General features: G+C 38.5%; 1 protein-coding gene across 4 annotated transcripts in view; it reads right to left on the bottom strand.

The window, feature by feature from the left end:
- Positions 1–24,955, bottom strand: part of CNTNAP4 (contactin associated protein family member 4) — a 269,620-nt gene that overhangs the window by 26,005 nt on the left and 218,660 nt on the right. For all 4 annotated transcript variants that reach the window (XM_053608592.1, XM_053608584.1, XM_053608601.1 and 1 more), the window contains 2 exons: positions 12,166–12,336; positions 10,914–11,132 (listed from right to left, as the gene is read on the bottom strand). In XM_053608592.1, the coding sequence (XP_053464567.1) occupies positions 10,914–11,132; positions 12,166–12,336 (390 nt within the window). The remainder of the gene's footprint in view (positions 1–10,913; positions 11,133–12,165; positions 12,337–24,955) is intronic.

Raw genomic sequence — 24,955 nt, 5'->3', positions numbered from 1 at the left:
AGAATATAAAACATTAATTTTTTAAGTTGAATTTGTTACATATTTGTTTTCTAAGAAAGATTAATTTTTTTAGTCTCTTTGTCTTCTTGTTTAAGTCCTCCTACATTTACTCAATCTCCCACCATTCATTCTTTTCCCATATGGCTGTCTAGTTGTTTATTCTTAGTGTTTTTTTAAAGAAATTTAATAGGCATATGATAATTGTACATATTTATGGGGTAAATAGGGATGTTATAAAACATACAATGTACAGTATTCAAATCAAAGGTAATGGGCATATCCATGTTTCATACATTCTCCATTTCTTTGTGTTGAGAACAAGGTCCTTCCTTCTAGCTATTTGAAAGTGTATATCATTGTAAACCATAGTCATCCTCCAGTGGTATAGAACACAAGAACTTATTTCTCCTATCTAGCTGTAATTTGTACCTTTTAACAAATCTCTTCCTACAACCCCTTTCCTCTCTTACGGCCTCTGGTATTCTCTCCTCTACTGTTTACTTCTATGAGATCAACTTTCCTTAGCTTCCGCACGCATGTATGTGTGAGTGAGAACATGGAATATTTCACTTTATGCTCCTGGTCTCTTTCACTTAACATATGCCCTTCAGTTTCATTCATGCTGCTGTAAATGTGTAAATGACATTTCTTTTTCTTTCTCTCTCTCTCTCTTCTTTTTTACTGAACAGAATTCCATTGCATATATACACCACATTGTCTTTATCCATCCGTCTGTTTCTGGGCACCTAGGTGGATTCCGTACGTGGGCTCCTGGGACCAGGGCTGCAATACACGTAGAGGTGCTGCTGCCTTTTCTGTAAACTAATTTCCTCTCCTTTGGATAGAGGCCCAGTCGTGGGATTGCTGGATCGCATGGTAGTTCTATTTGTAGTTTTTTCGAGGAACATGCCATTCTTGAAGTCAATTTCTTCTGCCATTATTCTTGGGACTTCTCTTTTCTTCCTGCACGCCAGAGCTGCTACTCACCTCAGTGTCACAGCTTCCCACTCTGCTGACTCAACTCAGTGAGTTCCCAGGGCTCAAAATATTTGGCAAGATTTTTTTGGCATCCTTGCTGGAGATTCCTTTCCTGAGTAAGGCAACATACAGTCTTGGCTTTGGCACAAGAACATTTTGGGGGAAGCAAGGTGCCGTGAAGTTTGCATGAGATGTGTATTACTGGTGCCCTGTATGTTACAGTACATTAAACTATGGTATATAGCTTACAGTATCAGAATCATTAAGTCACACTGTTGTGCATTTGTTCCTCTGAACCCCCCGCCCCAGTCTTCCTGATTCAGGGGTTTACCTTATTCTGCCAGCAGCATACTAATCACCAAACAACATGAGGTCCTACCACTGACTACAGTCCATTTATTTCCACCTGTTCTACGTTGTTTTTTCTTGTTTAGTTTGTTATGAATGACAGGGGAGAGAGGCATAGACAATTTCAGGGACTGGCCTGCAGGTGCTGCTGAGGAAAATTAGAATACACCTATAGCTAGAGGCAGAGGCAGGATTAGAACACACAGGTAGTCTTTCATCCCAAGGAAGCCCCTTCTCCCGTCACACCACAATACAGTCAAAGAAGATAACTCTTCCACTTTCTTCTATACCTCAGATCATTTTTGGTGTGAACAGAATTTCAGTTCTCCAAGCTTTACATAGTAGCTCTTTGCTGGGCACTGTGTCTGACACTGGAGATACGAAATCATATGTACGTAACTAATCTTGCTGTCAAAGACCTCACAGTCTAATAACAAACTGACACAGGGAAACAGGAGATTACTACATGGTTTTGATGGTAAAATAAATATAACATGGAGAAGAAGGTCAGAGCATGGGATTATTAGCAAGAAAAAGAATGTGTATGTGTGTGTGAACGACATGCTTAAATAGTATTTGTAATAGAAGGCAAGGCACAGTGGCTCCCAGCTGAAATCCTAGCATTCTGGGAGGCCAAAGTGGGAGGATCCATTGAGCTCAGGGGTTCGAGACCAGCCTGAGCAAGAGCAAGATCCTGTCTCTCTGAAAAAGAGAAAAAATTAGCCAGGCTTGGTGGCATGTGCCTGTAGTCCCATCTACTTTGGAGACCAAGGCAGGAGGATTACTTGAGCTCAGGAATTTGAGATTGCTGTGAGCAATGATGACACCACTGCACTCTAGCAGGGGTGACACTCTGTTTTGAAAATTAAAAAAAAAAATTATGTTTGTAATAGAAGAAAATCAACTCCCAACTTTGTAAATATAATCTTTAATTATTTACTTTTGAAGAGTTGTTTACCTAATCAAATAGTTTTAAACTACATTTCTTAGTGATCAGAAAAATTAGGGAAAAAATGTCTAATTAGACACAAACAGTTGTGTCATACTTGTGCTGAGAATTTTTACTTTACCACTAGGTTTCTAGTTTGTTCTTTTTTTTTTTTTTTCCAGATGTAACTCTTCTGAAAAGCATTGCTAATGTAAATAGAATTGGACTTGAAAGCTTAATTAAAGATTCTACTGCCTCTTCAGGGTTAGAGTATGTCCAATTAAAATGAGTTGCAGTTTGATTAATTGATTCTGGATGTTTCCACTAAGCTATTATGTTAGAAACTATCTTCCAATTAATTTTCTATCAATTTACCTGCCAGGCTATACCAGATATAATGAATTTCAGAACTTCACAAACACCGAGTGTCTTGTGAAACAAATGCCCAACCTTCCTATGTGATTCAGTAAACTGCACCTACCCCCCTCTGTAACAGCACCGAGGCCTTGGCTGGGTGGAAGCAGAGACTGAGTTAGCTTTTACCCGCCGGCCTGACCCTTTCATCACGTTCCTTATTCTTAACTTAGGAAGTTACTCTAAGTGACAGATGTTACTATCACAGAGTAGAAGCTGGCTCTTTCCTATGCCAATTTTCAACTACTTTCGTGGCAGGAAGACCTTTGAGATTACACTTTAAATTTTTAGTGGCAAATTATTCATGTGATGTGCTTGAATGTTTTTGAGGATTAATTAGGAATGAACGCATAATTCACCCAGGGGCCACAGAGCAAGAAGGAAATCAAGATCCCCACACTTCTCTTTAAAATTCAAAGTTACAAAAATTTGCCTGGCAGGGTACAGGGGCTCTCCCTGACCTTGGCACAGGGGCAAAGAAAGACAGGGAAGGCCCTACCCACAAGCAAACCTGGGGCAGGAGAGTGGAGGGCGTGCAGGCGGGGCCCAGGACCAGGCCAGCAGATGAGAGGGAGAAAGCTGCCTTCTGTAGACCAAGCACTGGATCTTGAATTCCCATCAGCCATCCTGGAGGAAGACTTATCCCTGCAGGAATGGTGGTGTCAGTTAATGGAGAAGTCCATGAAAGCAGAAGCCCAGCTGTGATTTTGCTTTGCAATGTTCCTTATTATTAAGAAAGTCCTGGAAGTGTAGGAAGGAGAAGGGCTATTCTCTCACATGTTCGAAGAAGTATTATAGTTTAAAGAGGCAGGTGGTACGAGCAATAGTGTCGCAGGCAGAAAATTCAGTCACCTTCCCCCAAACCAAACTAGTGCAGAGAACATATCCCAGTGGTAGGGACCCCAGAAGAATGGATCTCTTTAGACTTTGCACATGTTGAGGCCGTGCGGCTCTCTGGTTTGAATGTACTAAAGTCTGTTTGAAAGAAATGATCTGCTGGTGGTATTAGTCATAATATTTTATCTCAAGATTTCCCATCTGAATTCAGACTTCAGTCAATGATCACTAAGATTTACCCACCGGACACAGGACAGCACACTGGTGGTTTCTTAGGCTAATAATAAGAAAGATAACTCAAGAAGCAAAGAATCCCATAATTAAAAGAAATGATTTGATTACCTTAAAGACAAATGTGACCTTTATTGTACCGAATAAAATGTACAATGGGGGAACACATTTACTACAAAAGAAAATTAGACTGAAATAAAAATTATTCAAATATAAGCCTGCTTGATATTCTCTTCCCATAGCTATATTTTAACATATCAAAAGCTAGAATTAAAAAAAGGATAAATCCAGAATATATTATAATTAAGAACTTTTCATCAAAAGACATCATTAACAATAAGAAAGCACAATCAATTCACAGAGAGGCAGAAGATTTTGTAATAAATTTATATGGAAAGGATTCATCCAAAATACATAAAGAATTATTGTAATTTTTGTCTTCAGAAGGGAGGCAACCTTATAGAAGATGGACAATGAACTGGATCAGCCACTTTGTAAAGGCAGATATCCAAATGACCAGTAAAGATCTGGCGGTATCTCCTCATGCCTGGCATACGCCTAAGCTATGACCTAGTAATCCCACTCCTCTGTACCTACCGAACAAAAATACAAGCGCATGTCCATTAAATAAATGGCTGAGATTGACAACTGTGTCCTCAGAGCATCAACATGCTTAGACGTCAACATCAACCTCTGTCCGTGGTTTTTAGAAATTGTTCACTCTAGACACTCGATAAATATTTGTAGATTTTGTGCAAGTCAAATGCAACACCAATGACTTCTGACTATGTCATTGGTCCTTACTTCTCCTCCATGTTCTAGTCATAAGTACTGAAATAAAGTTAGCCCCACTAAAAAAAGCTGTCAGTAAAAGAATTTAGATTGGAAACAAAAATTGCAGAGCTGGTTGAATGAAAATCAATTCAAGGCTAATTTAAGAAGTATCTAGGAAAATGCTGAGTTTACAAACCAAAATAGAAAATGACCACTGTCACATCTCAGCTTAAAAAATGATTGACTCCTTTCTCTCTATCATTTCTGTGGCTAGATAGGGTCTGTGAGCCTATGGCAACAGCAGTGCTGGACACTGAGTTCGCCGTGCTAACAAGGTCAAGGGCAAATGTTCAGTACACTGATTAGCATCAGCTCACTAACCTTATTTCTTCAAGGTAATGAGTAGCAGCTATGAATAGGACTATTTAAGAGATGCATAAATCACACACACAGGAAAGACACAGTGAAAGAAGGTGAATAATAATAAAGACCCAATGTCACAGTTAAGGACAATATGGAAAAAGAAAAAACTACAAATAGAAAGTACACCATCACTGTTATTATGAAAAGCAATGTGATGTGATGGCTGAAACTGTTTGGAGAAGAGGAGGTGTTCATCGAATTGGCATGCATTGTTTTAATATATCATATTACATTGGTGTTAACTCTTTTAAGTTACTCATAAAAGAGGTTTTTTTTCATTATTTTATTCCTTCTTCACTTTGCAGGGCATCCTCCAGTTTAGATTAGTTGAAGGTTAACAGTTGGGATATCTGAAACCTCAGGGACTGTTAAAACCCTTCTGTTTCCTACTTGGGTGGAGGCTGACGCCACTGAAACCCCATTTATCATTCCCTTAGTCCTATTTCAGTTGTCATATATTACTGCTGCCCAGCCAGATTACAGTTTTTCTTAATGCTTTCTATTCATTTTTACTGATTTTGCTCAGAAATTAAAGCATTACTCTTTCTTCAGAGCTTCATATGCTATGGGGATCCCCTAAGGACTGGTCTTTAGCAGAGATGGTCAAGTAAGCAATGGAGAAATACACTGGACTCTTTTGTGAGATCTTACTACAGCAGCCACTTTTGGGAGATTACCAAAACTGTTAATCTTGAAACGGGAGTTAATATCTATTAAAATTAATATATATTCAAATAGATACAAAATTGTATTTGTGAGTAAAAGTAGCAAAGATAGTATCTCAAATTAACATATTTTTGTGTTATTGAAACTTCTGATGCTTCATGTCTGTTGTATTTTAAAATAACTTTATTTGCCATTTGAAACATTCAACAATAGTTTTCTGCTAAATTTATATACAAAAAAATATGCATTTTTGATAAAAGCTACTAAATGCTGGCACAGTCACATAATCCAAGACTGACTAAGAGTAACTTACTCTTTGTCCTACATTATAAAAGTTGTATTTCCATGTAATCTATTCATTGTTTAAGTAAATATTATCATGCATATTTGAAGCTTGCAACATGATGTTATGTGATACATAGAGATGGTGAAATGGTTACAACAGGGAAGCAAGTTAACATATCTAACCTCACTCAACTACATTCTTATGACAAGAGCAGCCAAATCTACCAATTTAACAAACCCCCCAATATATAATTTTATTAACTATAGTCCTTGTGCATTATATCCATAAACTTGTTCCAACATCATCATTATTAAAACTATCATTAGATTCTAGATTTAAAACATTTTTATTGGTGGTGCCTGTAGCTCAGTGGGTGGGGCTTCAGCCGCATACACCGAGGCAGGCGGGTTTGAACCCAGCCTGGGCTAGCTAGAACAACAATGACAACTGCAACAACAACAACAACAACAACAACAAGAAAATAGCTGGGCATTGTAGTGGGTGCCTGCAGTTCCAGCTACTTGGAAGGCTGAGGCAAGAGAATCGCTTAAGTCCAAGAGTTTGACGTTGCTGTGAGCTGTGACGTCACAGCACTCTACTCAAGCAATAGCTTGAGATTCTGTCTCAAAAACAAAACATTTTTATTAGAAGGATAAAGTCATGCTACAAACCATATACTGACTTTTCACAATCATATTTACTTCATTCACTTGTCATGATATCCAAATACAAATGATAGCTGCCATAGATACTTGAAAATGCTAATTAGCTATAATTATTTTTAAGATAAATGAAGAAATTACAAATTAAACTCACAAATTTGCAAGTAAAGGAAATTAAATTACCCTTTCAAACTTTAACCAGAAAATCAATTATATTGGATTAAAGTAGAGATTCCCAGTAACCCATGGAGTCACCAGCTCTGAAAGCAGGTAAGACTCAACCCTAACATATCTGAGGATATCAATGTGTCAGCAAACATTTTCACAGAGAAAGGTCTTTGTATCCATGCATGTGCTAGAACAAAATCAAAGAGCAAAGATGTTTCATTTCCCAGTAGGAGTGCGATTATAGGGCAGGTGGGGGGGGGAAGTGGTGGGATTTTCTCTGCACTATGAAAAAGGACCAGAGACTTTCTGCATCCTGGCAAGAATGTGTGTATATAATTAGGGTTGTGGGGGCAGAAAACATCTAAATCACACTGCTATGTATTAGGAGAAATAAAGAAAACAAGAGAAGCTAACTTCAGGTCAAATAAAAGCTGGGAACTAAGGTGAGGAACTCGGAGACCTGCCAGGAAACATCCATGCCTGAGCATGTCATCACGGTCAAGCAGAAAAGCACCAGATAAAAGCTGGGAACTGAGGGGAGGAACTCGGAGACCTGCCAGGAAACATCCGTGCCCGAGCATGTTATCACGGTCTAGCAGGAAAGCACCAGATAAAAGCTGGGAACTGAGGGGAGGAACTCGGAGACCTGCCAGGAAACATCCGTGCCCGAGCATCTTATCACGGTCTAGCAGGAAAGCACCAGATAAAAGCTGGGAACTGAGGGGAGGAACTCGGAGACCTGCCAGGAAACATCCGTGCCCGAGCATCTTATCACGGTCTAGCAGGAAAGCACCAGATAAAAGCTGGGAACTGAGGGGAGGAACTCGGAGACCTGCCAGGAAACATCCGTGCCCGAGCATGTTATCACGGTCTAGCAGGAAAGCACCAGATAAAAGCTGGGAACTGAGGGGAGGAACTCGGAGACCTGCCAGGAAACATCCGTGCCCGAGCTTGTCATCACGGTCAAGCAGAAAAGCACTAGATCAAAGCTGGGAACTGAGGGGAGGAACTCGGAGACCTGCCAGGAAACATCCGTGCCCGAGCATGTTATCACGGTCAAGCAGGAAAGCACCAGATAAAAGCTGGGAACTGAGGTGAGGAACTCGGAGACCTGCCAGGAAACATCCGTGCCCGAGCATGTCATCACGGTCTAGCAGGAAAGCACCAGATAAAAGCTGGGAACTGAGGGGAGGAACTCAGAGACCTGCCAGGAAACATCCGTGCCTGAGCATGTTATCACGGTCAAGCAGAAAAGCACCAGATAAAAGCTGGGAACTGAGGGGAGGAACTCGGAGACCTGCCAGGAAACATCCGTGCCCGAGCATGTTATCACGGTCCAGCAGGAAAGCACCAGATAAAAGCTGGGAACTGAGGGGAGGAACTCGGAGACCTGCCAGGAAACATCCGTGCCCGAGCATGTTATCATGGTCTAGCAGCAAAGCACTAGCAGCAATAACTGATTCGTCAGCAAGTTGTGTTTATCTGCGAGCAAAGTACGTCCCTACTTTCTATTTTAAAATTTCTACTCTCTCCTGTACACTATTACCTTCTACTCTGTCCATATCCCTCACAGCAGTAAGAGAGATCTTGGAAAATTAAACTAAATTATGCCACTCCTCTGATCTCTTAGAATCAAGTCCAAATTCCTCATCACGCCCTTACAAGACCCAGTCCACAGCCGACCTTGCTCCCCATCTTGCTCTCCCTAACACTGATTCTCTCTCCAGCCACCTCAGGTTTCTCCGTGTTCCTCGAATACCTAAAGCTCATTCCCACCACTCTGAGCGTGATCCCTCCATCTGGAATTCCCTTCCTCCACATGTGCAAAGGGCTCTCTTTCGTGTCTCACCGTTTCATCCGGCCTCTGGTCAAATGAACACACTCTCTGAAATAGAAGCGTCCAACCCACACCTCTGCCTGACTTCTTAACTCTGCTTTTTACTTTATAGCATTTATCACTGTCTGGAAATTCACATATGCGTATAGGTGTCTATATCCATGACAAGTGTGCACACGTGTGTGTTTGCATATACACGTTTCACTAGGTGCATAGGGTTTTCTTTCCTTTTTAATATTGGCCGTGTCTTGTCTTGTTCACTGAGATATACTCTGAGGAAGACAGAAAACTTTTAGGTCTTAGTAAGTGCTTCGTTGAATTAGGTCTAATTAGTACTGATTTCTTACTAGTTTTTCACCCACTGTGCTCTAATTCAGTGTACCTTTTTAATTATAATTTGTCTTCCACTGAGTCTTCCTGTAGGGGAAAAATATTTTCATTTACAAGTAGAAAAAAACCTGATTTGTTGGATAGTAATGTTGCAAATTGATAAATTAATATTTTGTTTTGTAAGCGCTGTTCTATTAATTTGATTAAGCCGCTTTCCTAAGAAAATAGCCCCTCTGTGGTAGAGGCAAAGACAGGAACACACCCCTGTGTGGCTTTCTGACGCTGTGGCTTCTCCTCCCACAGCTGCTGGGCTTCCCCGCCTCACGAGTCTCAGTGTCGTCGCATGAATCCTGCCAGTGTACTCACAGCCACCTGTGAGCAGGAAGGAGGAAACTGTATAAACAGATTTTCGTGTATTAACAGTAGATGTGACCTTTTTCCCAGAGGTCTGCTTTCTACCTTTTCTTTTTAAGTTTCATTCACTTTAATTTAAACACAATCAAGGATTCCATTTTAAAAATTTTAAAGTAACATGGACGATCCCTAAATCTGAACACATACAATGATGTCAAAGGCCTAAACAAATACCTCAGTAAAAGTGAAATCTCTTAGATCCTCATTAAAATTCTCTCACATGATTGATGCCAAAAGATCCTAGTCTGTTTTAAAGCAGTTTCTGATTTACTTCGTTATAACTCCTCGAAATCAAATTAAGGCCAGGATTCCTATCAGACACAAGGTACAGAGACTCCATCTCCATGAAGCTGAAATGCATACCAAGAATGAAAGGTCATCTACAGGCAAACAGCAGCATATTTCACTGAAAAATTCCAGGGCTATTTCGGCCTCTCGGTTTCTAAGAATAGTCAGGCTATTCCCAAGCTACTGACAGGTTTTAAATTGCCAGACCTTTTGTTGTGGCCGCTTCTCATTTTTTGTAATTCAAGAAATAGCTTTGTCAATTTCCTCACTGAGCTTCTAGCATGTTATTAAAAGAAAAGTTACATATTTCTTCTCCTATATTCTTCATTATTTTGGTGCCCTTAAATAAGTCAGCCAAGTGGCCACAGATCATGATTAGACTGTCTATTATAGTGCCTTTCTCAGAGAACCTGCTCGTTATTTATTGAGCGAAAGAATAAATGACAAAAATAACAAGTACATAAAGTTATTATAAATCCTAAATATATCTTCAACCATGTCACAAATAAGCACGATCCTCTGCAGAGAGAGAGCACCAATCACAAGAGACTGTTCAACGACAGAAGGGACAATGGGGAGCTGATGAATTTTGTTCAAAAATATGACTCTCAAAAATGCCCGACATATAATTTCTAGCAATTCACTTATTCTGCTTTACGGTGTTATTATGTCCTTATTTACATTAAAATACATAAGAAATGATCAAGCAAAGAATAATTCTTTGAACTTTATGGTTCATAAATTCTGTAAATGAGGGAAGATGCAAAGTAAAACAAGCACATCCTAAAGGGTTCCAGTGCCGGGTCTACACATGCACAGAGATCTGAAGCTGGTCAGCAGAGGACAGGAGAAACACGGGCAGAACAGAGGGACGCATCAGAGAAGCTGAGGAAAGTGGACAAACTATTGATTCCATTCATTCTACACAGTGCTTTTTTTCCCCCTGCCCTTGAACTGTTTTTGATGGAATAAATAAACTGGACCCACTTAATCTGTAATATTAAGAATGCGAGCATGCAGGTGCTAGGAATTAGTCAAAGACAAACTTGAATCTCATTTAAGAGGTAGATTTCTAAAGGCGAGTCAAGCCCTCAAAACAGGTCTCTCACGGTGACACAGGGACACCAACCACCTCCCAGGTTGGTTAAGAGGAACAATCAAAAACCTGGCACAGTCGGGAACACGGGCTCTCACGGAACGGTGGCTTGTCATTGCTGGTGGTGCTGTCGTTATTGTCATCATTTTTACTGTTGCTATTATTTTATTTCGGCCCATATCTGCACTGACATCATACCATGAAATGACCAATTGCCTAAAAGAAGGACTTACCCACAAAGAGCTGACTGTTGAGCTGCAAGAGCATGTGCCCATCCGCAGGAGCAGGCTGTGTCTTCGGTGGCAGCTGATCCACTTGCAGGGAAGCTTCCTTCATGTTCCTTTCAACTCTCACGTGGTGCCACTGATTGTCATTGAAGTGAGTCGGTGACTGGACTGAGATTTCAAAAGGCCCATTCCCCACATCAAATGAAAAAGTCACTACTGTCAGAGCTGGAGATATTAGACACAAATATTGCCCAAGTGAGTTCACACAGCAACATGCTGAGTCTCCAGTATACCTAAGAATGTATGCTTACCAGATGAGAGATAATGTGTGGATGTTACAGAAGGAACTAAAGACAGGCGTACAGAAGTCTGTGGATGTGAGATGAAACTAAATACCTTCGTATTTTGGAGGGAAAACAACAGATTTTAAGAAATTCATCCTCTGAGTATATGTTCATATTGGTAAAGAGTAAAGCCACTTATCCAAGGCAAGAAAATTAAATAGCATCTGGCATTTCATGTAAAAGTAATTGTTACAATGATTCAGATTACATAATTTTAAAGGCATGCAGTATATATTGGCTATTAAGATATTAATAGCAGTGTATGAGTATATCAAAACGAGTGGTTGATTTAAGTAATAATTTTAACTAAGTATTTTTTTATTCTTTTTCAAAATGTTTAGGTTTTAAAATTTCAGAATATGAGGGTAGCTTAATTATTTGAAGTTAAAACTTTTAAAATTGGTTCTAGGGCTGGGCATGGTAGTTAACGCCTGTAATCCAAGCACTTTGGCAGGCCGAGGCCGGTGGATTGAGCTGCAAGAGCTCAGGAGTTTGAGACCAGTCTGAGCAAGAGTGAGACCCCCATCTCTAAAAATAGCTGGGCATTATGGCAGGTGCCTGTAGTCCCATCCACCTGTGTGGCTGAGGTAAGAGAATAGCTTGAGTCCAAGAGAAGGAGGTTGCTGTGAGCTATGACTCCATGGTACTCTAGCAAGGGCGACAAAGTGAGACTCTGCCTCTAAATAAACAAATAAATAAATAAAAATTGGTCCTAAAGAATACCAATGCTTTCCCAAATTAGCATATATTAAAATATCTATTTTCTTACAAAAAGTATAAGCTAATATCATAGAATGTTTTCAAAGGGATACAATAAGAAGATTCAGCTATAAAATAGACACATGATTATTTTAAAAATTAAAGAATTTACTTCTAATAGAAACCCCTAGACTTCCCTGGGAAAGAACACTTACAACGTAGTTCTATCCTTATGAAATCAGTAATCCCCAGGTTCTCCAAAAATACTCCAGATGAAGCAGTTGTCTTAAAAAAGAAAGATACATCCGCACTAAGTTCTCCATGGAAAGTAGGAAAATGAAGGTACGAAGCCTCAGTATCAAAAGAAGCAGAATTCCAAAATAATCCTGTTTTTAAGAAAAGAAAGAAAGAAATTGGAAAAAGGACAAAAATTTACAAAATAGAATTTTATTATTTTTAGCATTTTTATTATTAAAAAGGTCCCTCATCTATACAAATCTATTGCCTATGTAGTATATGAGACATGAGCCTGTAATTAGAGATTTTACAGGGACTGAGATCCTGGATTCCTTCCCACCTAGAAAAAGAATGATCAGAAATGGTTTGTTACCTTTTAAATAAGAAAAATATTCTCAGACTAAATAGTAGCCTTTGTCAAAGCAATATTATAAAGATTTGTGTAACACTGATTAAAAAAACTTAATTTTTTATAACTTGAAGATTTAGACACCTACACTGCTTTGAAAAACAAAAACCCTGAAGAAGCTTACAGTGATTTTTGTTCTAACACTTCTAACACACACACTTCACAAAGCTACACTGTTAACTGTTTTCATTAATGAGCCTTGTGATTTTCTAAACAGAGACTGGCAGCCGAATATCCTCATTTAACAAAAAACCAAGATACAACTTACTCTGCGCTACACTGATTTTCTCATGAAAATGCTCTTTTTATTCAGAATTATCTCTTACTTTGTTAGGAAGAATGAAGTAGAGAACAGTAGAGAAAAAGGTTCTCAGAATGTTTATGAATGCTCAAAATAGGCAGAAAAGGTTCACAAGGTTGGGATACAAATTCAGAGATATGAAAAAATTATGTAGACTATAAAATTAATTATAACTACCGTCCTAATACAACTTCTTCTCTTCACTGTCCCATTCTTTATATATATATATATATATTTTTTAATATTTCATTTATATATATATTTATCAGCTTCCCTTTTGGAAAAGAATTACAAATCTTATATTGCAAAAAGTATGGAAAAAGAAATATAAATGCAACAGCATGAGCTGACAGGAGTGAAATTCCACGGGATATGTGCGGTTGATGAGAGTAATCAGAAAAATGAGCTACGCATTCCTGCTGCTACCAGCAAGAGCTCAGCACATCAAATATAAATACTACCCATCTTTCGTTCTCAGCTACTGCTCCCATATGCACTCCCAACACTGGATAAGATTCTCCTGTCTAAATAACCCTCCTGGAGGAAAAAAAGTATTGATTATCTGAAGTTGGAAAACAGCAATTTCAAAACAACAGCTCATTATGTCAGCAGAGAAAAGATACCTAGCTCCATAGTTAAAAATCGCAAAATTGACTCTATTTATACAGGTACACACTCCTTAGGTTTTAATTTATTTTCTATAAATTGTAGACCAAACAGTACTTATATCCATTTTATTTTTTTTTCTGTTTTTCTTGTGGACCTGATTCAAAAGTCAATTCTCAGATTGAATGCGGACAATTTTAAAGCTGTATTTACATTGAGGGTTTGTTTTCCCTCCCCCAGAGTCAAATGAAACTCTGTGCTGTCACAGTCACAGTCAAGCCCTATCCTTACATCCTCTTTATAGCTACGTCTGCATTTAGACATGCTCCAGAAATGAACGCAAGGAAACACAAAATATTGAGCCAGGGAAAACAACACATTCGTGTTCTTCAAAGTTCTTACCTCATCTTTATTTAGAAGGAATTACATAGCTTTTTGTTGAAATGCTATATATAAAAATTAAAGCAAAGCTGTAACTTTAAATGATAAAATACCATCAAATCTTTTTTTGTCTGCAGAAAGAGGAACATGCAGAATTACCTAAAGGTTTAAATTACATAAGATTAGGGTAAGACAAAACATTTCCTTAGTTTCATATCATATCATAACCAGCTCAATAAAACATCGTATATGTCTTCAGGGAACTAGTGGAAACAAATAAACAATCCTCTGAATTGCCGCTATCTGTACAATGAATGCTTTTATGGAAATGAAACCAATTTGCTGCTTTAGGCATCTCCCATGTTCTCATATCCTTAATAATGTCTATTTGGTTTAGTTAGCCAACCTTATTTTACAAATTCACAATAGGTAGAAGACAAAGTAAGGACATTTTATTGGATTAAGTAATTACTGCTAATTCAAAACAATTAGAAGGAAAGCGAAGGCCAATGTTTCCACGATGAACTGATGTTTGTGGCATATGGTATCTCAGTTCTTTACAGACTGTGCTAAGAAGTACCCAAAGGATCTGGCAGCTTTAGAGAAAGGAGGGGTGAGGACAGAACCCAGTAGGCAGGTAGCTGCGGAAGCCACTGGTCTTCTAAAGACAGGATTCCATGAATAAGGCAGTTTAAAATTCCCAGATCTCTGAGAAGAAAGTAGAGTGGTCATTACCAGAGTCAGGGGAAGGAGTGGGAGTAAGAGAGGTTGGTGCTGTTTGACAGCAGCACGTGGTACCTGCAGTTGTAGATACTGTGCATTTCAAAATACACAGCATATTTCAAAATAGCTAGAAGAGAGGAGGACTTGAAGTGTTCTTGATACACAGAAACTATAAATGTTGGAGGCAATGGATATCCTCAGTACCCTCACTTGATCATTACACATCGATGCACGTAACAAAATACCACATATTCCCTTAAATAGGTACAAATATTATGTATCAATAAATTTTAAAACAAATAAACATTCAGCTATCTAAAAATAATTCCTAAGTTGCACCATTTTCGGTTAAATTCAATACAGGGCATTACAGATTTGAAAAAAATATTAGAAATACCTTTTATATTTTCAGTATAAAAACAATTACATATCCTGAGATTCATATAGTTTATTTCCATAGGAGAGGCAGATGTAATAAGTAGTTAATGCCATACATGAAGTAAAAAGAAATTCATTTAGGAAAATTAGCTTAGTATCCTATTAAGATTTTGACTATCATCAGAGAAATGTAAATCAAAAATCACCTTGAGGGCGGCACCTGTGGCTCATTTAGTAGGGTGCCAGCCCCATATACCAAGGGTGGTGGGTTTGAATGTAGCCCTGGCCAAACTGCAACAAAAAAATAGCCAGGCATTGTGGTGGGCACCTGTCCCAGCTGCTTGGGAGACTAAGGCAACAGAATCACCTAAGCCCAAGAGCTGGAGGTTGCTGTGAGCTGTGACACCACAGCACACTACCGAGGGTGATAAAGTGAGACTCTGTCTCTATAAAAATAAATAAATAAAAATTAAAAAAAAAACACCTTGAGATATCACTTAACCCCAGTGAGAACAGCCCACATCACAAAGTCTCAAAGCTGCAGATGCTGGTGTGAGTGCGGAGAGAGGGGAATACTCACGCACTGCTGGTGGGACTGCAAACTAACACTGCCTTTTTGGAAATAACTATGGAGAAACTTCAAGGAGCTAAAAGTAGACCTTCCATTTAACCTCACAATCCCATTTCTACCCAGAATAAAAAAAAAAAAAATCACTTTATCATTTGTACTCAAATATTGATGGCAGCTCAATTCAGTCGCAAAGAGCTGGAAACAACCCAAGTGCCCACCAACCGATGAATAGATTAATAAACTGTGCTCTGTGAATACTAGAGAACACTATGCCATAAAAGATGGAGATTTTGCATCTTTTGTACTTATTTGGATGGATTTGGAGACCATTCTCCTAAGTATCCCAAGAATGGAAAAGCAAGCATCATATGTACTCAGTACTAATCAGAAAATAGTAGAACAACAACTATAGGCCCCCAGAAGAGAAAAACACAGTTAAGTTCAAGAAGGGGAAGAGGGATGGGGCTCAGTGAGTTCACACCTGTCAGGTACAATATAGGGGAAAGGACTTCCCGGGTGAAGGACTCAGCTACAACTTGGACTTTAGACAATACCTTACAAACGCAAAGGATGTAATATATGTTTTCATATTAACCTGAAATAAAAAATTAGTTAATTTTGTTAAAAAATCATTCTGAGACATCATCTAACCCCACAGAGAAAGGGTTAGATGCTGGTGTGGCTGCAGAGAGAAAGGAGCATGTGCACACTGTTGGTGGGACTAGACGGACGCAGCCTCGTGGAAGGCAGTACAGAGGTTATTCAGAGAGCTAAAAGTAGCCAATTGATCCTGCAATGCTGTTATTACTAGGTATTTACCCAAAAGGAAAAAAAAAAGATTCTATCATAAAGACACTTGCACATGAACGTTCATAACAGCACAATTCACAATGGCAAACATGTGGAAACAGCTCAGGTGCTCTTAAACTCAGCAATGGATTATTAAATTGTGGCATATGTATACCATGGAATATTATTCAGCCATAAAAATGGATGGAGATTACTCACTTTGCAACAACCTTGGTAAAACTGGAGACCATTTTCCTAAGTGAAGTATCACGAGAATGGAAAAACAAGCATCACATTTACCCAGTACTAAATTGGAACTAATAGATTAACACCTACATGTGCACATCACAGAGAAATTCAAGGAAATTCAATCAGAGGGACGGGGTGGGGAGGGGTTGGGGGTTGGTTAAATCCCCCCCCAATGGGTACATCACACAGGTACATGGCACTACTTGGGTATGCACACACCTACACATCAGACTTTAACCTTACTGGTGCAAACTATGGAATCTGTACCCCCACATTAATCTGAAACTTACAAACAAGATTATGATTACCAATAATTGTTTTGTTAAGCTTTTATTTCCAGGATATCCTTTTTGAAGGAAGAGGCTTATATAGAGAGAAAGTAGATTTGTGTTTTCTAGGGCTGGGGAGATGGGGTAAGGAAAAGAGAGCAGTGTCTCAGCAGGACCTAATGCTCTAAAACTGGGTGTAGTAATGGTTAAACAATGCTGTAAATATACCAAAAGCTATTGAATAGGTCACTTTATCTTAGTGAAGTGTAGGATGCTATGCAAATTTTGTCTCCATGAGGGTGTTTCTAAAAGAACAGTATACATTACTTTTTGAGGCAATACATATTATTCTGAAAATCACAAGGCATGTAAAAGCAAAATAAAATGAAACATAGAAATGCCAAGGAAAGAAATAACTTACAAGTCCAATGAATTTTTCCATATCATTAACAATAATGAAAAAAGCTAAAAGATACAGACTTTTGAAATGGAAATTACTATTTTGAGATCATTATAGACTTTCATGCAGTTGTAAGAAATAATACAGGAAGACATTGTGTATTCTTCACCCAGTTTCCCCCAATGGTAGTATCTTGCAAAACCAGAGTATCTTGCAAAACTGTGAAAACCAGGATGCTGATGTTGAAGACATGGTGCAAAACATTTCCATGGCCATCACGTATTTCTCATGCTCTCCTTTGCAGCAGCACCCTTTCCTCTCCCATCCTTCCCCACCCTTTAACCCAGACAACCATTAATGAGTTCTCCATGTCTACAGTTTTGTCATTTCAAGAATGTTCTGCAAATAAATGCCAGTGGTACATAATAGCCTTTTGAGATTGCTTTTTTCCATTCAGGAAAACTCTTTGAAGGCTCACCCATGTTGTTCTGTGTATCAGTGGTTCATTCCTTTTTAGTGCTGAGAAGCATTCCATGGCGTGGATGGACCATGATGTATTTAACCATTTGCCCGTGGAAGGACATCTGGGTTGTTTCCAAGTTTCAGCTATTATAAATGAAGTTTCTATGAACATACACATGCAAGCTTTTGTGTGAATGTGAGTTTTCAGTACCTCGGGGCAAATGCCCAGGAATACAATCGCTAGGTCCAGGGCGTCTGAGAGTTGCAGACTTTATTTTGTTAGAAAATGCTAAACTGTTTTCCAGAATGGCTGTAACATTTTACATTCCCACCAGCAATGGATGAGTGAGAACGTGTTGTAATTTTTTGTATTTGTATTTGAGCCGTTTTGAACGGTGTGCAGTGGTATTTCATGGTGGATCCAGTGTCAGCTGCCTAGTACCTGGTGGCACTGAGCTCACTGTACGTGCTCACTGCAATCTGCATGCCTTCTCTGTGAAACCTCTCTACCTGTCTTTTGCCTACTATGCTAGCTTGCTGTGGCTGCCTAACAAGATACCATAGGCTGGGAAGCTTCAAAAAGAAGACATTTTCTCACAGTTCTGGAAGTTAAAGGTCCAAGATCAAGATTCTAGCAGGGCTGCCTGTGGACCTCCCTTCCTGGATTGCAGATGACTGCCTTCTTACGGGAGTCACTGCCTTTCCTCTGTGAAAGCACACAGAAAGTGACTTCTAGTGTCTTCTCCTGTTCTTATAAGCACATCAGTTCTATAGAATTAAGGTCCACTCTGTGACTTAATTTAACCTTTGAAAAGGCCTGTGTGGCTCATGCCTGTAATCCTAGTGCTCTGGAGTTCTGCCTGAGCAAGACAGAGAGATCCTATCTCTCTTAAAAACAGAAAAAACTAGCTGGGCATGGTGGCATGTGCCTATAGTCCCAGCTACTCAGGAGGCTGAGGCAAGAGGATCTCTTGAGCCCCAGGTTTGAGGTTGCTGTGAGCTGTGAGGGGCCAGAGCAGCAGAGTGAGATGTGGTCTCTCCCGCCGCAAATAAAAGGCCCTCTCTCCAAACATAGTCGCACTTGGATTATGGCTTCAACATACACATTTGGAGGAAAATAATTCAGTCCTTATGCCTATATTTTAATTGGATTGTTTCTTTTCTTTTTTTTTTTTACAGTTGACTTTTAAGGATGCTTTATATATTTTAGAGATTCGTCCTTTGTCAGATACATGGTTTGCAACCATTTTTAACCAGTCGGTAGCTTGTCTTTCTATCCTTTTCATGGGACTTCACAGAGTAAAATTTAATTTTGATGAAGTCCAATTTATTGATTTTGCCCTCTGTGGACCATGGTTATCACACCAAATCTCAGAAGACTTTAAGTTTTCTTAGGTTAGATTTTTTAGCTCTAGATCAAAATGCATAAAAATTCCAATGGGCTCTTTCTTAAAAGTAAAGTTGTTTCAAATGTTGACATGCTGATGTGAAAAAATAGTTTACTAGTCAATGCACCTTCTAACCATTAATTAACCATTAAAAAATAAGCTGGAAAATATATTTTTAACAGAAGTAAAATCCTAACATTTAATTATAGTTACATTGTCAGAAAACAAAAATTTACGTATTGGTTTTATAATTCACTGGTTCCTCTTTTTAGCATGTCCATTATTATTTTCAACTACTAATATTTATGAATCTCAATAAGAATCAATGTAAAAAAATTAAAATTAAGAACATAAAATCTGGCTGGAGATAATTACAGTTTGTGATTTACATACAGGTATAAAAAAGAATAAAGCTATTCATACATATTTTCATAGAATAAACATCCTCTCTGTCCCTGCCCACACACACTTAGTAAGGTTGATGTGGCAAACAGCAAGTGAAAGTTCCTCTTACACAGGACAGAAATCATTTTTATAATCAAAAGCTTTTACAAACAATCTCTGAAGAAGAACATATTTCTTATCATTCTTATATTACTTTTGCACAAAATTCTTTTGATATTAATAGCAAAGGCACAGATGTGTGAGTATATATTTCAGTTATTCAAAGATACATAGAGAAAATCTTTTTTTTTTTTTTTTTTTTTTAGAGACAGAGTCTCACTTTATCACCCTTGGTAGAGTGCCGTGGCGTCACAGCTCACAGCAACCTCCAACTCCTGGGCTTAGGCTATTTTCTTGCCTCAGCCTCCCGAGTAGCTGGGACTACAAACGCCTGCCACAATGCCTGGCTATTTTTTTGTTGCGGGTTGGCGGGACAGGGTTTGAATCCGCCACCCTCAGTATATGGGACCGGCGCCCTATCCACTGAGCCACAGGCGCCACTCCAGAAAATCTTATTTTAGAAGAAACTGGAAGAATAGAATTGGGAGCAAGCATTCAATTACTGTGAGTCTAGGTGTAATATGGAAATAGCAAATCAGATGAGTGAGATTTAGTTAAGTTTACCATTGCACTGACCCTGCCATTCCTACGACGTTAAGAGGAGAGTTGAAAGGGATGCTGAGTTGAGTTCAGAACTAGAAAGGAGATCCTTCCAAGTATGACATCCCCATTTTATCTGAAGCAACCTATTTTGAACTGATAAATGACAAGAGTTGAATAAATACAGGGGAGCATATTATAAATTCAACATAAATCTGGTCTACCCGTGATTGAATCCCTCCATTAACACACATAATCAGGCAATAAAATTTGAGTCCATTTACCCATCTAAAAAGAGGAGCAACCATCAAATCAGCTTTGACTCAATTTAATTATTTAAACAATGTGAAACAGAGTCATTCTGGCTTGAGCAAAACAAAATAAATAAGTGTACAATTAGAATTCAGAGACTTTTACCGAACATACACTAAGGAAAGTTGGACTCTTTTATTCATACGGTTAAAGTCAAAAGTAACTTGATGTTTAGATTATCTTTTTAAAATGTAATTTTAACACTGAATTGACTATAAATAGAAATAGAAGATCTCTAAATATCTTTCTGTATTTGTACACTTACAAATTTTACAAGACAGACATTCCTATTTTTAAGTAAGCATATCTGTATAGAAGCCCAATATAGCCAATCTGCAATTTGGCACGTTGAATTTTTTCTATGCCTGGAGAACACCATTATATATTTATTAATTAATTAATTAATTAGAAAAAGCATTTTTTTTTTTTGAGACAGAGACTCACTATGTTGCCCTGAGTAGAGTGCCGTGGCTTCATAGCTCACAGCAACCTCAAACTCTTGGGCTTAAGTGATTCTCTTACTTCAATCTCCCAAGTAGCTAGGACTATAGGCGCCCACCATAATGCCCAGTTTTTTTTTTTTTTGTTTTTTTTTTTTAGAGATGAGGTCTCACTCTTCCTCAGGCTGGTCTTGAACTCCTGAGGTCAGGCAATCCACCCTCCTTGGCCTCCCAGAATGCTAGGATTAGAGGTGTGAGCCGCCTCGCCTGGCCAGAAAAACAAAAAACATTTCTTTATCTCATAATAACTGAAAATAAATACTAGCAAATTATTCATAATATACTTATCATCCAGGGATTCCTGCGTATAGGAATTATATCCTTATATGTGATTGGGTATATAATGAGTTTTAAAAAATACTGTGTGTCAGGACACATTAGATACACAGAGTATGATACCAAGTGTGAGCATAGAATACGCAGACTGCTCGGCAATCACACTGTGTTTCCCTAATGTTTTCACTTCCCTGTGCTTTTAGAGGATTATTTCACACCCTCTTTCCCTAAATACAACATCCCATGTCTACGTGTATTCTTCAGCTTCTCTGATGACTATAAGAAAAAAGAAGGCAGAAGAGACTTTCTATTAGCTCCCCCACCACCCCGTCTGACCCGCCTGCATCGCCTCCTACGAACTGCATTCTGTCCTACTATAAGAATTTATCTGCCCAATCACTCCTGTCAGCACAAACATGCTATTAATTCTCCCATCTTAGAAATCCCACTCTTTTCATCTTAGTTGCTCTCCATTTACCATTATATTTCTCCATTTCTTTCTCCTCCCATTGTTTCATGAATCTATTTCAAGCTTTTATCCCTGATGACTTGCCAAAAACAAGCCATTGCCAAGGTCACTAATGTCCTCCTCGTTGCTAAAGCAAATTGCCAACTCTCAGTCTCATCTTACAGAAACTACGGAATGTCCCAAGACTGTCACTCCACTTCTCAGCAACAACTCCTGCTGGTCTGTCTTATAGCTTTACATATGATACGGCCTTGTAAGCAAATACCTGAAGCCTGGAACTCTCAGCCCCTTCCACTTCTCTACTTGGATGTTCAATGGCATCTCAATCTTAATATGTCCCCAAACCCAACTCCTTATATTTCTCTACAACTCCTTGATCCCAGCAGCAATCTTCCCCATCTCAATTTCATGACAAGTCTATCCATTTAACTGGTTTATTTTTTTTCTCTGTTCAAACTTTTTTTATTAATAGTTCATTTTCATAGCTCAAAAAAAGGCATTACATATTACAATCAGAACAACTAAAACAAAACCTCACCTCTACAGAGATAGCCAGGGTGTAGACTTATTACATAGGCACATACTATTTTTTTAAAAGTAAACTGGTCTTACATAAAATTAATCACAATAGTACAAGGAGTTATATTGAATAAAGATGGATGATGAATGAAGGAAAATGCAAGCCTTGGATTAGCTGAATTAGTCACTGGTATTAAACAAAACACCTTGGTGTTATTCCTAACTCTTCTTTTTGCAACTTACATTAGTTCATTGGCCAAATTTCTTGGTTCTCCTTCCAAACTCTACTAATATCACAGCTCTCACCATTGGCCCCCTTGGTCCAAGTTACCATAATCTCTCAGCTGGGTTAGTGCTATATTCTTCTAGATGGTTTCCTTGCTTTGAAATTTCTTTTCAATCTCACTAAAACATAGATTACATCGTACCACCTCTCTACTCAACATTCTCCAAAGTTCTCCAATCTCATTCATAGCCCTTCATGATTGGACCCCAGGCTCCTCTCTGACCTCTGCCACTTGGGCCCTTGCTCACTCTGCTGCTGCAAACACTTTGACATTTGGCTGTTCTGTGAACACATTAGCTACCTTCTCACTTGTGTGTGGTTGTTTTGGCTTTCCTTCTGCCCAGAGTGCCCTGACAAAGGTACATATGCCTGGCTCCCTGTTCCCTTCAGATCTTTATCCGAATGTCACATTCTTAGTGAGCCTTTAATTAAAATCCTATTAAAATTGCCCCACTCCCACTTCAACTTTATTTTCTTCATAGTTCTTATTACTATGTATCATTTGGTGTATTTTTCTTGTTTGTTTTCTATCTCTCATTAAGGGAACATAAGTACCAAGAATACAGACATTTTGGTATCTTTTGTTCATGTTCTCTTGGTCTCTTCCTCTCTGGAGATATGGGAAAGGCCTTGAACAATTCAATGTAGGGTACTGATAAACATTCGTTGAATAAAATTATAAGACTTCCTTTGCCATGGCAGCCATCAGAAAGTTTAGAGTAATTCCATCTTTGTTATATTATGTGAATCCCATTAAATCCACTCAAATTCTTTGTTAAGCAAGTAGAAACAGTGATGGAAAAAGTAAAGACAAAGATGAGAGAGGAGGAAGGAGTAAAAGATGGCAAAAAAGAAGGGATAAAATGGGTGAAAAATTTTAGGAAAATTAAAGGAAGAAAATCAAATAAGATAAAATAAATAAAATATAAAAAAATAAATTTTCTAATGGTGGAGAATAATCAGACATAGTGGAGCTAACAAAATTATATTATCTGTTGAAATGGGATTGATCCTCACTTTTTATAATGGTTTATATGTAGTGTGCCACATGAAAGAGAAATTAACCAAATTACTAGTCAATATCTTTTTCCAGTCGAAGAGTCCAACTTTTGCAAAGTTATTTACTACCTACATGCGCCTTTGGTTATTCAGTGTATTCTTAGCAGAAGGGACTTCTCAGACAGCTGTACCAATCGATGCAGGCACAATGAAGAAACTGCTTTCAGGGAATCAAGAATTTCTTTGATCAAGAAAGTCAGAGCCATCTCTTCTAACTATGGATTTAGGGTTGCTTTGATTGAACATAAAATTTCAATACAATGAATTAAGTGGGTTGAAAAATTCAAAAGCCGAAGAGTTAAAAATCTTACCTTGTTCAGATTAACAGACCGAGAGAAGAAAGTTAGATCGCATTTGCAACAACTCTTATAACAACTTAGAGTACACGTATATCTATTTTAGGAAAAATTAATACCAAATGCACAACACTCAGATATATTCTTGTTAAATTACTGACCTTTAAAGATAATTATTTCCTCAAGTATTCACATAGAAAAAAAGGCAAGTCCCTACAAGGTAGAAAAACCAATTTGCCCTCATGTTTTTTCACAGCCTTCAATGCCAGAAGATAAAGGAACAGGAACACTGTCTACAAATTACTGAGGGAAAGAAAATGTACACAGCCAAGTTCATTTTTTAAGTGTTAAGGTAACTGGCAAACATTTTTAAGTTTGAAAGAACTCTGAAAAGCACACAAGAGTGTTGCGGGGGCTGTGGGGAATTTCAAAAATAAAACCTACCTCACAGTGAAATATAATCAAGCAAGAAGGCAAACTGAAAAGCTGCGGAAGGCTAGACGACGGCCTCCCTCAGCACAGACCACGGGGTGACGTGTGCAACCTGTGACAGTCCCAAAGTATGACCCAAAAATGTCACAGCAGTTCCAGAAGAGGCAAACTCAGGGTCACCATAACCCAGAAATTTCACTTCTATACATGTATGCAAGGGAAATGCAAACCTACGCCCACAAAAACTTAGATACTGCTGTTCACAGCTGCCTTATTCATAATCTCCACAAAGCGGAACCACTATGCCCACCTAGTGACAAATGGAGAAATGGAGTATAGTTTTGTCATTAAAGAGGATAAAGTCTTGATACATTCTACACCACAGATCAACCTTGGCAATACTACGCTAAATACACCAGTCACAGAAGATCATGTATGTTGTGTTACCATCTGTAAGAAACATCCAGGACACTCAAGTCTGTAGAGGGTATAAAGTAGATTGGTGGTTGCTGAGGGCTCGGAGGGAGATAAGAGTGAAACAGGAGCAAATGCTAAATGGCAACCAGTTTACTGGGGGTGATGAAAATGTTCTCACGCTGATTGGTGACAGTTGCTCAATTCTGTGTAATACACTGTACTAGGTAAATAT

The sequence above is a fragment of the Nycticebus coucang genome, chromosome 2 (assembly GCF_027406575.1).
Source record: "Nycticebus coucang isolate mNycCou1 chromosome 2, mNycCou1.pri, whole genome shotgun sequence".
NCBI classification, from domain to species: Eukaryota; Metazoa; Chordata; class Mammalia; order Primates; family Lorisidae; genus Nycticebus; species Nycticebus coucang.
Note: the sequence above shows the minus strand (reverse complement) of the source record. Positions and strands in the feature narration are given on the sequence as shown.